The 12,633-nt window shown below is 30.6% G+C and overlaps 1 protein-coding gene across 1 annotated transcript; it reads right to left on the bottom strand.

The window, feature by feature from the left end:
- Nucleotides 1–1,194: 1,194 nt before the first annotated feature.
- LOC145031265 (protein ECERIFERUM 26-like) lies at nucleotides 1,195–11,265 on the bottom strand. The gene is made up of 2 exons (XM_078979790.1): nucleotides 10,767–11,265; nucleotides 1,195–2,241 (listed from the first exon to the last, which is right to left on the bottom strand). The coding sequence occupies exons 1-2, from the start codon at nucleotides 11,193–11,195 to the stop codon at nucleotides 1,378–1,380; spliced, it is 1,293 nt and encodes a 430-aa protein (XP_078835916.1). The 5' UTR covers nucleotides 11,196–11,265; the 3' UTR covers nucleotides 1,195–1,377.
- Nucleotides 11,266–12,633: the final 1,368 nt, after the last annotated feature.

Here is a 12,633-nt window from a genome sequence, read left to right as displayed (position 1 = left end):
CTCATTGTTTTGTGATGTATGTGATATATTAAGGAACTTATTAAGCTTTGTGTTTACAGTTTTAAGTTTGACTGTTGCAAGTAGTTGTGTTAACAAATAGAAGGGCATGGTGTGATTGCATGATATCCTTGGAAATGCTTTGAGCCCTAATTTTAAATTACTATCTTGTTACTCTGATTTGATTCATGGTCGTTGTTTTGAACAAATGGTTATTCTTCAATCTATGAGAGTAGAATTGGAACAAATGTTTTTGATTTTCAACAAATCCTTGAAATTTTGACATTTCCGTTCCCGTTAGGGGCAATGGGAAAAGTTACATTCTTATGTGTTTATGTGATTGTTTGTCAATAAATGTGTTTAGTTAGCTTTTCGTTTACCCGTTGATATAACATTTTTTAGCAATTTTTAGGTTTTTCAGGGTAAAATTTTTATTTTCTTTATTTTTGGTTCACTATTTAATTCACATAAAAGATGGTTTATACATTTCCACAAAGGACTTCAAGTTGAAATGAACTTTTCCATAAAATATAATTTTATAAAATGTTTTGTTATTTATAAATCTTTTAAATATTTATGTAATTGGTTATCCATAGTTTTATAATATGACATTCTATTTAACTATTCCATAGATATGTTAGGGTACATGTAATATCACCTTAGAAAATTAATTAATATAATGATAGATATGTATGCACTTGTGAGAATTCTTCACTCTCACTCTTGCAATGCTCGTAACCATGTTGATATGCTTTCAAGACAGTTCAAGATACTTAAACAAAATATTCATTAATTAAATAAGAAGGTATTGATTTAGCATAACACAATGAAACCTTTAGTAAAAAAAAACTCAGGTCTTTCGATTATTCGTTTGGTCATCATTCGTATGCTGCTCATCAAAACAAACAAAATTCATAATGAAATAAGAAGAAAATATTTTTCGTATAAAACAATGAAACAGCTTGTAAAAAACTCAGTTCTTTCGGCCATTCTTTGTGTAATCATAGTTCTTTCGATCATTCTTTGGTCATCATTCATTTGTTTATCATCAAAACAAATAGAATTCTTAATTAGTAATGCAACTCACATATATTTACAAAACTTCGCATTCAGTCTAAAAAGGAAACACTAGTTGCTTATATATCGCTTTTTTAAATCATGTTTCATTTACCTTAATAAAACTTTATCGAAATAACATTTAATAAAAAAACCAAGCACTTGACATTATAAACTTGTTGATAAACACAATATTGTTTCACTCAAGAAGTCTATTAATACTTCATAATAGAATTATTTATTTCAAATGATGGGAAACGCAAGTTAGCCCGAGGTTTACGCCTAGTAGTAGACCGAATACGTAGTACATATATGTGTTTTAAATCAAGAGAGAGACCATTCTCTCTTAAGCACCAATTTAAGCTCATGAATGTGATTTTGAGGCAACCCTATGCTGATTGTTAACCCATCGGTTTGATCTTTTCGAGTCGGATAAACCAACACAACACCTTCATCTCCAACATTATCAATAGCACAACTTACATAAACCGGTGTATTTCCTCTTATATCCAAATCATAAAGCGGGGTATCCTGTAAATCCACAAAAGTCAAATTTGCTCCATATATCAAAAAGTCCGGGAATCCACCATCAGATTCCATTGCTTCTTCGATATCCCTCCTCTCATCCACACCTTGATTCATAAGGAGCAACCCAAGTTCCATCAAACTGGATTCTTCCACAGAAGCATTTGTTTTTACCACCTTAATTGATTGAGCTTTGTTTGTGATAATCCCTTCGAATGGAATTTTTGATTCACGTTTGCATATTGTCACCATGTTCACTTCGGACCCGTGTTTAACCTTGGCTATACATTGCCAAACCACAGTGCAAATTAACTCGAAGGGTGGAATCTGTTGATGGTTTTTATCTCCACATATCTTTGACTGCAAACGGGTTAACTCGGGCCAAGAAAGATAGAAAGAGTAAGTTTCAATTTTTGTGTCATTTTGAGTGGCCCACGTATCTCCAAGTGAGCCGACCCGTTTTATGGCAAGCAGATCCTGTAATGGGCGTTTCGGGTTATGATCCTCATTGCTTGTATGAGCCATAGAAAGTGGTTTGGCGGGAAACTGATGTCTAGTGGCTTGGCCCCATAGGTTAAGAAAGCCAGCGGCAGAAAAAGCATCTCCGAGTACATGAGCCCAACTTATTCCAACTGATGTCCCTCCACATGCAAACTTGGTTAACTGCATTATAATAACGATGGTTAAATTCATATTTATGTAACCACGTTTGACGTTTTCCTTAACTTATATCAAAATGGGTTACTAAACGAAATATGCAACTGCATTTATTCTACAGACAATATTTACAAACATTGCAACCAACAAATCAGTTACCTTGGCCAAAAGTTTTAAGTAATAATGTTCACCGTTTTCTACAGTTTAAACAGGGTCTGCCCAAGGGGTGTTTAAGGTGTGCTTATAAATAGTAGGGCCCATTTTTTTCCAGATTTTATATTAGGGTATTTTCAAATTTTTGGATGTATCATATGTGAAAGGAAAGGACGCAAACAACGGGAATTAAAAATCAGATGAGCTAGAATCATTAACTTTTTGGGAAAATGAAACGATATTTTGGTTCTTGATGATGATGATTACAATTTAAGCATCGGGAAGACAAGAACTAGTTGACGATGGCTAGCAATATTGTACTCTTCTTATTTCTTATTTGCTTAAATCAGGAGGAAATCAGTCAAAAAAATCCGCAATCCTCAATAATCAGAAAGAAAACACAAAATCAGAAGCTTTCGGTTCATACTTTTTTCCTCTTAATAGTTCAGTGAATCAGAATAGGGAGCCAAGCTTCAAAAATCTGAAGAAAATTGAAATCGAGAGTGAGGTTTCTAAAACCAAAATTTAGGATCATGTCTAGAACGAAAATCAGAAGGTGTATAGATTTTTTTTTATATCTATTTGGTATATTTCTGATGTTGTTTAAGTGTATATTTGTATTCTTTCTAATTTATGTTTTCTTGTATCCAAAAGATGGAAGCAACAATCTCCTCACTTACAATCCAACTTTGATTTTGGAAGTTTTTGATTTTGAGATTGTCTTGACATGCATATAAACAAAGGTATTATACATTTTCTTTTATCAATCTGATATATTTCTTATATAATGTACAAGTAAATCAGTTTTTTTTACATTCTTTCCTATTCACATTTTCTGGAATTCATAGTCATTGATGCAACAACTTGTTGACTTTGAAGCATTCTTTAAGGCTTAAAAGTTTCTAATTTCAAATTATTTTTAAGTGTATGTATCGTTTGGTCCTAACATAGAATATATATATATATATATATATATATATATATATATATATATATATATATATATATATATATATATATATATATATATATATATATATATATATATATATAGTTAGGTTCATTTGAGACCACCTATATTTTGTGAGATCGTGAGACACATTTTTTTATTTTTTTATTTTTTTAAAGTTTTTTAGTTAATTCAAGTTCCGAAAATAATATTTAAAAAAAGAATTTTTGGATTTTTCCATTTATTTTGCATTTTAAAATTATTTTTTAGAATATGTACAGTGTAATATTCTATTAGATTATTTCACGTATTTAAAAAAAAACAAAAAAAAAAACGGATTTTTTTTTAGTTAATTCAAGTTCTGAAATTAATATTTAAAAAAAATTAGATTTTTGCATTTATTTTGCATTTTAAATTTATTTTTAACAATATGTACAGTGTAATATTCTATTAGAATATTTCACGTATTTTTCAAAAAAATGGGATTTTTTTAATTTGTTTATTTTTTTAGTTAGTTCAAGTTCCGAAAACAATATTTAAAAAAAGAATTTTTAGATTTTTCTATGTATCATGCATTTTAAAATTATTTTTTAAAATATATCATTTTAATATTCTATTAGAATATTTCACCTATTTAAAAAAAAACATGATTTTTTTTTAATTAATTCAAGTTCCGAAAATAATATTTAAAAATGAATTTTTTTTTTTATTTTTCCATTTATTTTGCATTTTAAAATTATTTTTAAATTTGGTCTCACGGTCTTATAAAATTAGAATGATTTCAAATAAACCTGAACATATATATATATATATATATATATATATATATATATATATATATATATATATATATATATATATATATATATATGTTCATGTGAGACGGCCTAACTTTGTGAGACCGTGAGATGCATTTTTTTATTTTTTTTATATTTTTTTTAATTTTTTTTAGTTAATTCAAGTTCCAAAAATAATATTTAAGAAAAGAAATTTTTGATTTTTCCATTTATTTTTCATTTTAAAATTATTTTTAGAATATGTGCAGTGTAATATTTTATTTAGAATATTTCACGTATTTTTAAAAAAAAAATAGAATTTTTTTTTATTTATTTTTAGTTAATTCAAGTTCCGAAAATAATATTTAAAAAAACAATTTTTAGATTTCTCCATTTATTTTGCATTTTAAAATTATTTTTTACAATATGTCAGTGTAGTATTCTATTTAGAATATTTCACGTACTTTTTAAAAAAAAATGGGATTTTTTTTTAATTTTTTTTTAGGTAATTCAAGTTTCGAAAATAATATTTAAAAAAAATTTAGGATTTTTCCATTTATTTTGCATTTTAAAATTATTTTTAGATTTGATCTGACGGTCTCACAAAATTAGAATGGTCTCAAATGAACCTGAACCTCTATATATATATATATATATATATATATATATATATATATATATATATATATATATATATATATATATATATATATATATATATATATATTTTAGTATTAGTAGACCTGTCTTAATAAGTTAGTAATATCATGTATGCTAAAATAACTAAATAATTGTAAGAAAACATGAGTCTAACTTATAATATGCCCGTCGTTTTTCATAAATCTACTACTTTTATTTTGAAACGACAATACTTGAATCGTCTAATAAATGATTATTCTTACATTTGCTTGTGAAACTTTGTATTTATGTCACTATGCATTTATTGCTACTATCATCACTATCGAGTATGATTGGTCCAAAAATATCAATATATCGTATTCATAATCTCTTTGACTTTTTCATGTTGTATATATAAGAGTGATCGGTATGGGCCAAAACGAGTAACGACCATGGTGATGTGGCTGTTGTCGACGACGTCTTAACGGGGAAGCACTCCCCCCCACCCCCCCCCCCCCCCACCCAACTTGTTGCATCTCGTCGTCCGCTTCTCGTGGCCATGGAAACGAAGTGAAATGGCAAAAAAGTTACCGTTGTGATTATTAGACCGTTTGCAAACGGTCAAATTCCAACCACTATATATATATATATATATATATATATATATATATATATATATATATATATATATATATATATATATATATATATATATATATATATTCTCATTTTATTTTAAATTTTACATCTTTTTAAACATTCTATCTACAATTTTATAAACTTTCTTACTAAAAAAATGGAGCAAAACTAAAACACACAATCAAACACAACCTCGTCTCACAGATTTGCGGGGTATGAAGATTACTCCAAACTTTTATCGTCTCAAGGTTCACCACAAATCTCATACCAAGGCGCAGTTTTCAATCTCGCTTCACCGCCACTACAGTTTCCCAACTCACATTACCTTCAACAAAATCAATTTGGTCAAAATCCAAATATACAACAAAATCTTTTCCATTCTTTTGCTTTCGTTGCAACAACCAACCAATCAACCATCGCCTACGACACAACAATCAGATGAAATGGAAGCGGGAGGTAGTTAGAGAGAGAAAGGGAAATGAAAAGGAAAATTGAAAGAGAAAGCAATAGCGGTAGAAACAAAAAAATGCAAACGCTCCACAATGGTGGACAACGGAGGAGGAATACGCTTTGGCGGCGGCTTGGTGTGGTACTTCAAAAAACGAATTTCGCAGAAACGGAATAAAAAAATCAGCTTATTGGGGGGCGGTGCTCGACAATTTGCATGTTATTTTAAAGAAAATTTTGTATCGCAACAATGACATGTTGAGCTGCAAATTGGGTCAAATAACTAAGCCGTGCAACAAATTCAACGGTATTTACAACCGGCTTGAGGCGCAACAACAAAGCAGAACCAACGATTTCGATTGGTTTAAATCTGCTAAGGAACGATATCGGGTTGAAACGGGTCATGGTTTCGACTTTGAAAAATCATGGGTATTGTTGCAAGCGGATCCAAAGTGGAATAAAACGTCTACTTCGTCGGAGGTTCAATCCAAAAGGTCTCACAATTCTAGCTCGGTCGACGTGTCGGACGCACGGACTAACATCGACCTTAACGCCGACGACGATGAGATCCCGGATGATATCCAAGAGATATCCCCACCACGACGACAACTCGGACGCGACAAAGTGAGGCGAGCTGCAAGACATGTGGAAGAGGTGGAGACGAGAACAAAAGAGGCAGCGAAAATGAGAGCGAAATTCGACGAGAATAATTTATTAATTAACGAAAAAATAAGTTTAAACGTCGTCATTTGGAGTTCCTGGAAAGGCAGATACGGGAGAAGAAGGAGTTAAAACAAAGGGAACTAATCACACATCAGTTGACAATTATTCGGACGAACGAGGAGGGTTTGGCATCTGCTGATCTAGCGGTGCTACAAGCGATAAAGGAACACATTAGGAAGAAATATTTGGGTTAATTATGATTGTTATGTGGTTTTAGTAGTAATTTGAATGATATTTTAGTTATAATATTAGGTTTAAAATTATGTTTTTTTAAATTGTAATCGTAATTTTAGATTTTAAATATTATGTCTTTTTTTTGTTTTTAAAATTTTATGTTTTATAAAAAAAAATATATTCATGTGAGTGATTAAAAAATGCAAAAAGGGAAAAAAACGAAAAAAAAATAAAGAAAAAAACAAAAAAATAAAAAATAAAAAATAAAAAATAAAAAAGTCAATTTCGGAAAAAAAAAACATATTTATTTTCAAAAAGTTGGTGTTGCATCTTGTTGTCCATTTCTCCACTTGGTGTTATAACACCACTTGTTTATGTGGCATGTGAGGTGACACAACTTGGTGTTGCACCTTGTTGCCCACACCCAATGCACTAAGGAGTAGTTTAGGTATCATAAAATTTTAAAAATGGTTTTTGTGGTTGTTAAATTATGTGGTTTAATTCGAAAAAAAATTTAGTGGTGAATCAGTGATTCATTTTTGGATACATGGTGTGGTTTTCGTCTCTATAATTGGGATTTTTTGTGGATTTTGTCTACACCCAACCTAAAATCACTAATATGCCCCTTTAGTAATTATTTTTCAATTTTTTTTTGTTATTTTTTAAGACATTTTAATTATAAAAATAAAAAAATACACACCCACCCCCCCCCCCCTCTTTATTTGTGTATCTCTCCCAGAACGTAGATCCCATTCATCGCTTACACCGTCGGAAACACCCTTTGACTTTTAGTCATCGCCACTACTTCAGCACCCACCACCATCGATCAACACCAACACAAAAAATTGGAGCACATCTATTTCAATTAGTCTCCTTCATATGGGATCAAAAGAGATCCAATAGCAGTGGCCATGGCTGATGATTTTCTCCAAGAACATAAGGCATACATCTATTTCAATTCGTCTCCTTCATATGGGATCAAAAGACCGCCACTGTATACTTCTTTGAGTCCATTAACCCTAAAGTCAGAAATGATATGACCGCACATATATGAAAATCGATTTGATGAAATAGATTGTTCTTGAATGCCCATAAACTTTTTTTAGAGGGTTTTTGCGGTGGTGATGGGGTTTTTGGATATAACAGGTGGTGGTGTTCTTACCTTTCATCTTCTCCGGCTTTGGTGGATCTGAAAACCCTAGTTCCAACAAAAGATTAAAGATAATTGTGCTCCAAATTTATAAAAGAGCAATGTCAAGGGTGGGACAAGTGGTGATATGCCCTTTCGTCGATGACAAAGCAGAGGGGGCAAGAGGTGTAGTTTTCAGGGGGGCAACAACGGTGGGGAGAAGAGGCGGAGTCTGGTGGAGAGGATGCCCTTTTAGGTGGTGGAGAATGATGGCGAAGGTGAGCAAAGTGTTTAGGTGTTCGTTCGTCGGTAACGGTGCAAAGATATATATATATATATATATATATATATATATATATATATATATATATATAAATATATATATATATATATATATATATATATATATATATATATATATATATATATATGCATTTTGATAAGCGATCTACAACTGTGGGGAGGTGGCGGCATCTGGCGGTGATGAAGAATATTTTCAGTGGTGTATGTTTGATTAACAGAGGAAACAAATAAACCTCTCTGATCTGGGCTTTCCTTTTTTACTCGATTAGGGTTAAAAGTGAAGAAGAAGATGGAAGAGAGAGAGAGAGAGAGAGACTTAGAGATAAAAAATCATATATATATATATATATATATATATATATATATATATATATATATATATATATATATATATATATATATATATATATATATATATATATATAGGGTAAAGTGAATATACATAACAACCTTATATAAGCTTAGGTACCTAACCTCATCAAACTAGATCATTTTGCATTAAATTTTCATTGCAATCATGCAAGCTTCTTAAACTTTATCCCTAAACTTGATTTACTTCAAAAAAATTTGGAAATTCATCATTATATTTCTTCTACATCATTTCATTTGTAGCGGTAAGATATGAAGCATATCAGGCGGTATTAAATAAAAATACGTGATGTAAAAGAAAGATATTGGTGAAAGTCCAAAGATTTTGGAAGTAATAAAGTTATGGGGTTGAAGTTTAAGAACCTTAGGCAAGTACAATGTAAATATGATACAAACCGATATAATATTATTGAGTTAGGTACCTATGTTTATATAAAGTTGTTAGGTATATTTACTTTTCATATATATATATATATATATATATATATATATATATATATATATATATATATATATATATATATATATATATATATATATATATATATATATATATATATATATATATATATATTTGAAACCACCAATATAACATAATAATAAACTACAATTTACGTGGGTGACGACACTTAAACATCAACCTCAAAAAGGATGACAATACGGATACCACTAAACTAGATGTTTTTTGGTAACCTTATAGTAATATGTAAGAGTGAAGTAATATATAAGAGTGAAAGATAACATTAGGAAGATAAAGCTATCAAACCATGCAGATAAATTAAATTGATTTCTACATTGTATGCTTACAAATATTCATACCCAATTAAATTATGACAAGTGTCATCATTCCATATTTTTTTAACTAACTCATCAATGATATATTAGGAATATATCAATTAAAATTAAATTAAATGATGATATGTTATAATTTTAATAGGTAACAATAATTGTAGATATAAAAAATAGGAGGTAATTTAATTTTCTCAACCATGCATTGATGGATTTTCTTCAAAAGCTCGTATCACTCTAACTTTAGGAAGATATTGCTATCAGCATCTAATAAACATGAAACTTATGTTTGGGACATAACGATAATTACTCAAGATATACGTCGTATTAATATTGATTTGACTGATTATATTACCACACTTGTCCCTAATTATTTGGGATAACCCCATTTCATGCACGAAAACGACAACATGAAAGAGTCATAGAGATTATGAATATGATATTTTTGGACTAATCATAGTCCCATACTGGATATTGGATATGGTAGCAATAAATGCATAGTCCCATAGATAAAGTTTCGCAAGCAAATATAAGAGTAAGCATTTATTAGACGATTTAAGTAGTTGAGTATAATGAGAACGACTGGCAGATTATAAGTTGGACTCTTGTTTGGTTATAATCATTTAATTATTTTAGCTTATATTATATTATTAGTTTTACTAAGGCAGGTAGGTATATCTTCTCAATACGCTGGACTAAAGATCATCTTTTTAACCGAAAAATTAACTGAACCAGTTAATAGTAATCGTCCAGTTTTGGTTCTTATTTTAGGGTTTATTTGGTTTCCAATTTCTTGTTCTGGTTCGGATCTGAACACCTTTTTAAATAGTGTATTTCTTATTAGAAACAAACTGAACCATTACTGAACCGAACCGAAACCAGTTAAAACTAGTTAGTGATATTCACTTTTTAGTTTACAGCTTATTCGAATTTTATTTTTTCCGTTCCGATCCGGTTCGATCCAGTATACATGCCTACGGTACAATCAGTGGGTGCAGTGTATACCACACCGAGTGGGTGAGATGGTGTGCGGTGAGCCGTGAACCCCTCTATGGGTAAGAGGAGTGAAAGGTGATCATTTTCTACTGATAAAAGAAATAAACGAATAATAAAAGTGATATTATGTGACCATGAATCGATTTAGAAAAACGATAAATAAATAAAAAAACAAATACTAATAGTTCAAACCCTAAAACGTAGTTTCTTTAAAAACCGTTTAACATAGTTTATTCAAAAGTTTAATAATTTTTTCACAAGTTTTTCTGAAATATTACTTATATTTCACAGATTTTCTAAAGGTTTTGTTACGTTTTATCTTTGCCATCATTTTCTAACGATATAATTTTAATTATATTAAACATGATCTTAAACCCTCTAAAATCTTTTGGTTATATATGATAAACAACGCCACAAGCACACTAAACGACTTGAATAGTAAATAATATACACTCAAGAGGCAAACCTGCATTAAAACTAGTGGAGAGAAAGGCAAATCGGGACCAAGGACTTGGTTAGTGACAAGAAGCTTGTATTTTGAGTCATCTTTTGACTCAAGCCACTCATCAAGGCTCATTTTGCACCGAGCCTCGATCAACCGAACCCCACAATCATTGCACTTGATATAAGGTCGACCTGAGTCATCCCTCCTTAAACGACCACAAGGGACAAAGGCATGACATGTCCAATTGAACAAGGTTTCCTTAATGTTGATGATGGTTAACCCTTCGAATGCTGGGCTTCTGAAATAGTAAACGGTTTTGAGGTAGTGAAGCTTCATGGCTAAGTCCATGCCAGTTAGCTCTTGAACCACACCATGACCAGATACGCGCCCTGGTCCAACAGTAGAGATCTTGATGTCATAAATCGGGCTTTCATGTTTTGACAACACCATTTTTGTGTAGGTTGAAAAAGAGTAGGGATGAGAGATTTTGTATGTTGGGTTTGGTATGATGTGTGTGTGTATATATAGACAAAACTGCCCTCTTATCTGCCTTTTTACTCTATTATTTTTTAGGTGTTCGTGGTTAATAATTCAAGGATATATAGATATGATTGATGGTGTACAGTTGTACCTCGAAACTTTTGGTATAAAAGTTTGATTTACGTTAAAAACATACATGTTTCATATCACTAATTAACCTGGTAATTGCTCAATGATTTGAAGTTTGAATAATGCTAAATGTTAAAAGGATAATATAAAATAAGTTAGATTTTGTAAAAGGATTATGCTAAAAAAATGTTAAATAGGAAAACATGAAAAGAAAATATGCGAAGACAATTATCATTAGTAGAAAACGTGCAATTCTTGAGATAAAATGAAATAGAAAGAATATTATTAGTTTGGACATATGACAGTATTATGTGCCATAATAATTACTACTTGAATTGTAATTTTGAAATTGTATTGCAAGATTTTATTTTATCTGTTATGAGTTTAAAAAATTGTGATTAATTTTTTATTTAAAAAAAGATCATTTATCTGATTAAATGCTACAAGACGAAAAGGATATGGTATTAGTTGACCAAGCTGTCATTTCAAAAATTGAGTTTTTTTCATTAAAGCGAACTATTATTAATAGAAAAGGATTTTGAAATATTATGGGGCATATATGATTCGGATCAGGTTCAAATAATCGGTTAGGTATAGCTACTTTTCTACTTTAATTTATTATTAGATATTATTGTGATTTTTTAAGAGCAACTTGAGCAACCAAAAATTATTAATGAGTTATAGCCAAAAGAACATTTTACATCCAAGTTTCCCGGTTTATTTAAAGCTTTTTCCTTTTATTACACGTCCAAATCCAAATGAAAAAATGATAATATCATTAAAAATATCCGTTTTTTAAGGTCAAGTGGTTTCAAAAATCAGGTTAGTTCTGTTAGAAATTTGGGTGTAGAAAGGCTTGGAAATTCTGAGAATTGTGATTATCACTTTCAAATCGAAATATTTGGTAGTACTCCCAAATCTTCAATTGGATAAGACTCACAGAGACAAGAACCGAGAATGTTTGATGATATTTTCGTACGTACCAGAAAATAAGACCAAAACCAAGTTTTTTATCTTTATCTGAAAACTGTCATATGATAGTTTTAAACTGTCATAAAACCATAAAAACTGTCATAAAACGGATATATGGATAAGGGTCAAACCAATGGTCAATTATCTGAAAAATCGATCCCAGCCAGGGGCTCTACCCCTTGGATCCCGCCAGGGGCTACCGCCCCTTGGACCCCGCTCCCAGGGGCGCTGCCCCCGGACCCCCGTTCGTTCAGGGGCTTCGCCCCTAAATGACAGTGTACTTTGAAACTTGATCAAACTTAAACAA

The sequence above is a fragment of the Lactuca saligna genome, chromosome 2 (genome assembly GCF_052625555.1).
Source record: "Lactuca saligna cultivar CGN05327 chromosome 2, ASM5262555v1, whole genome shotgun sequence".
Classification (NCBI taxonomy): Eukaryota; Viridiplantae; Streptophyta; class Magnoliopsida; order Asterales; family Asteraceae; genus Lactuca; species Lactuca saligna.
The sequence above is the reverse complement of the archived record's forward strand: the minus strand, read 5'-3'. Positions and strand labels throughout refer to the sequence as shown.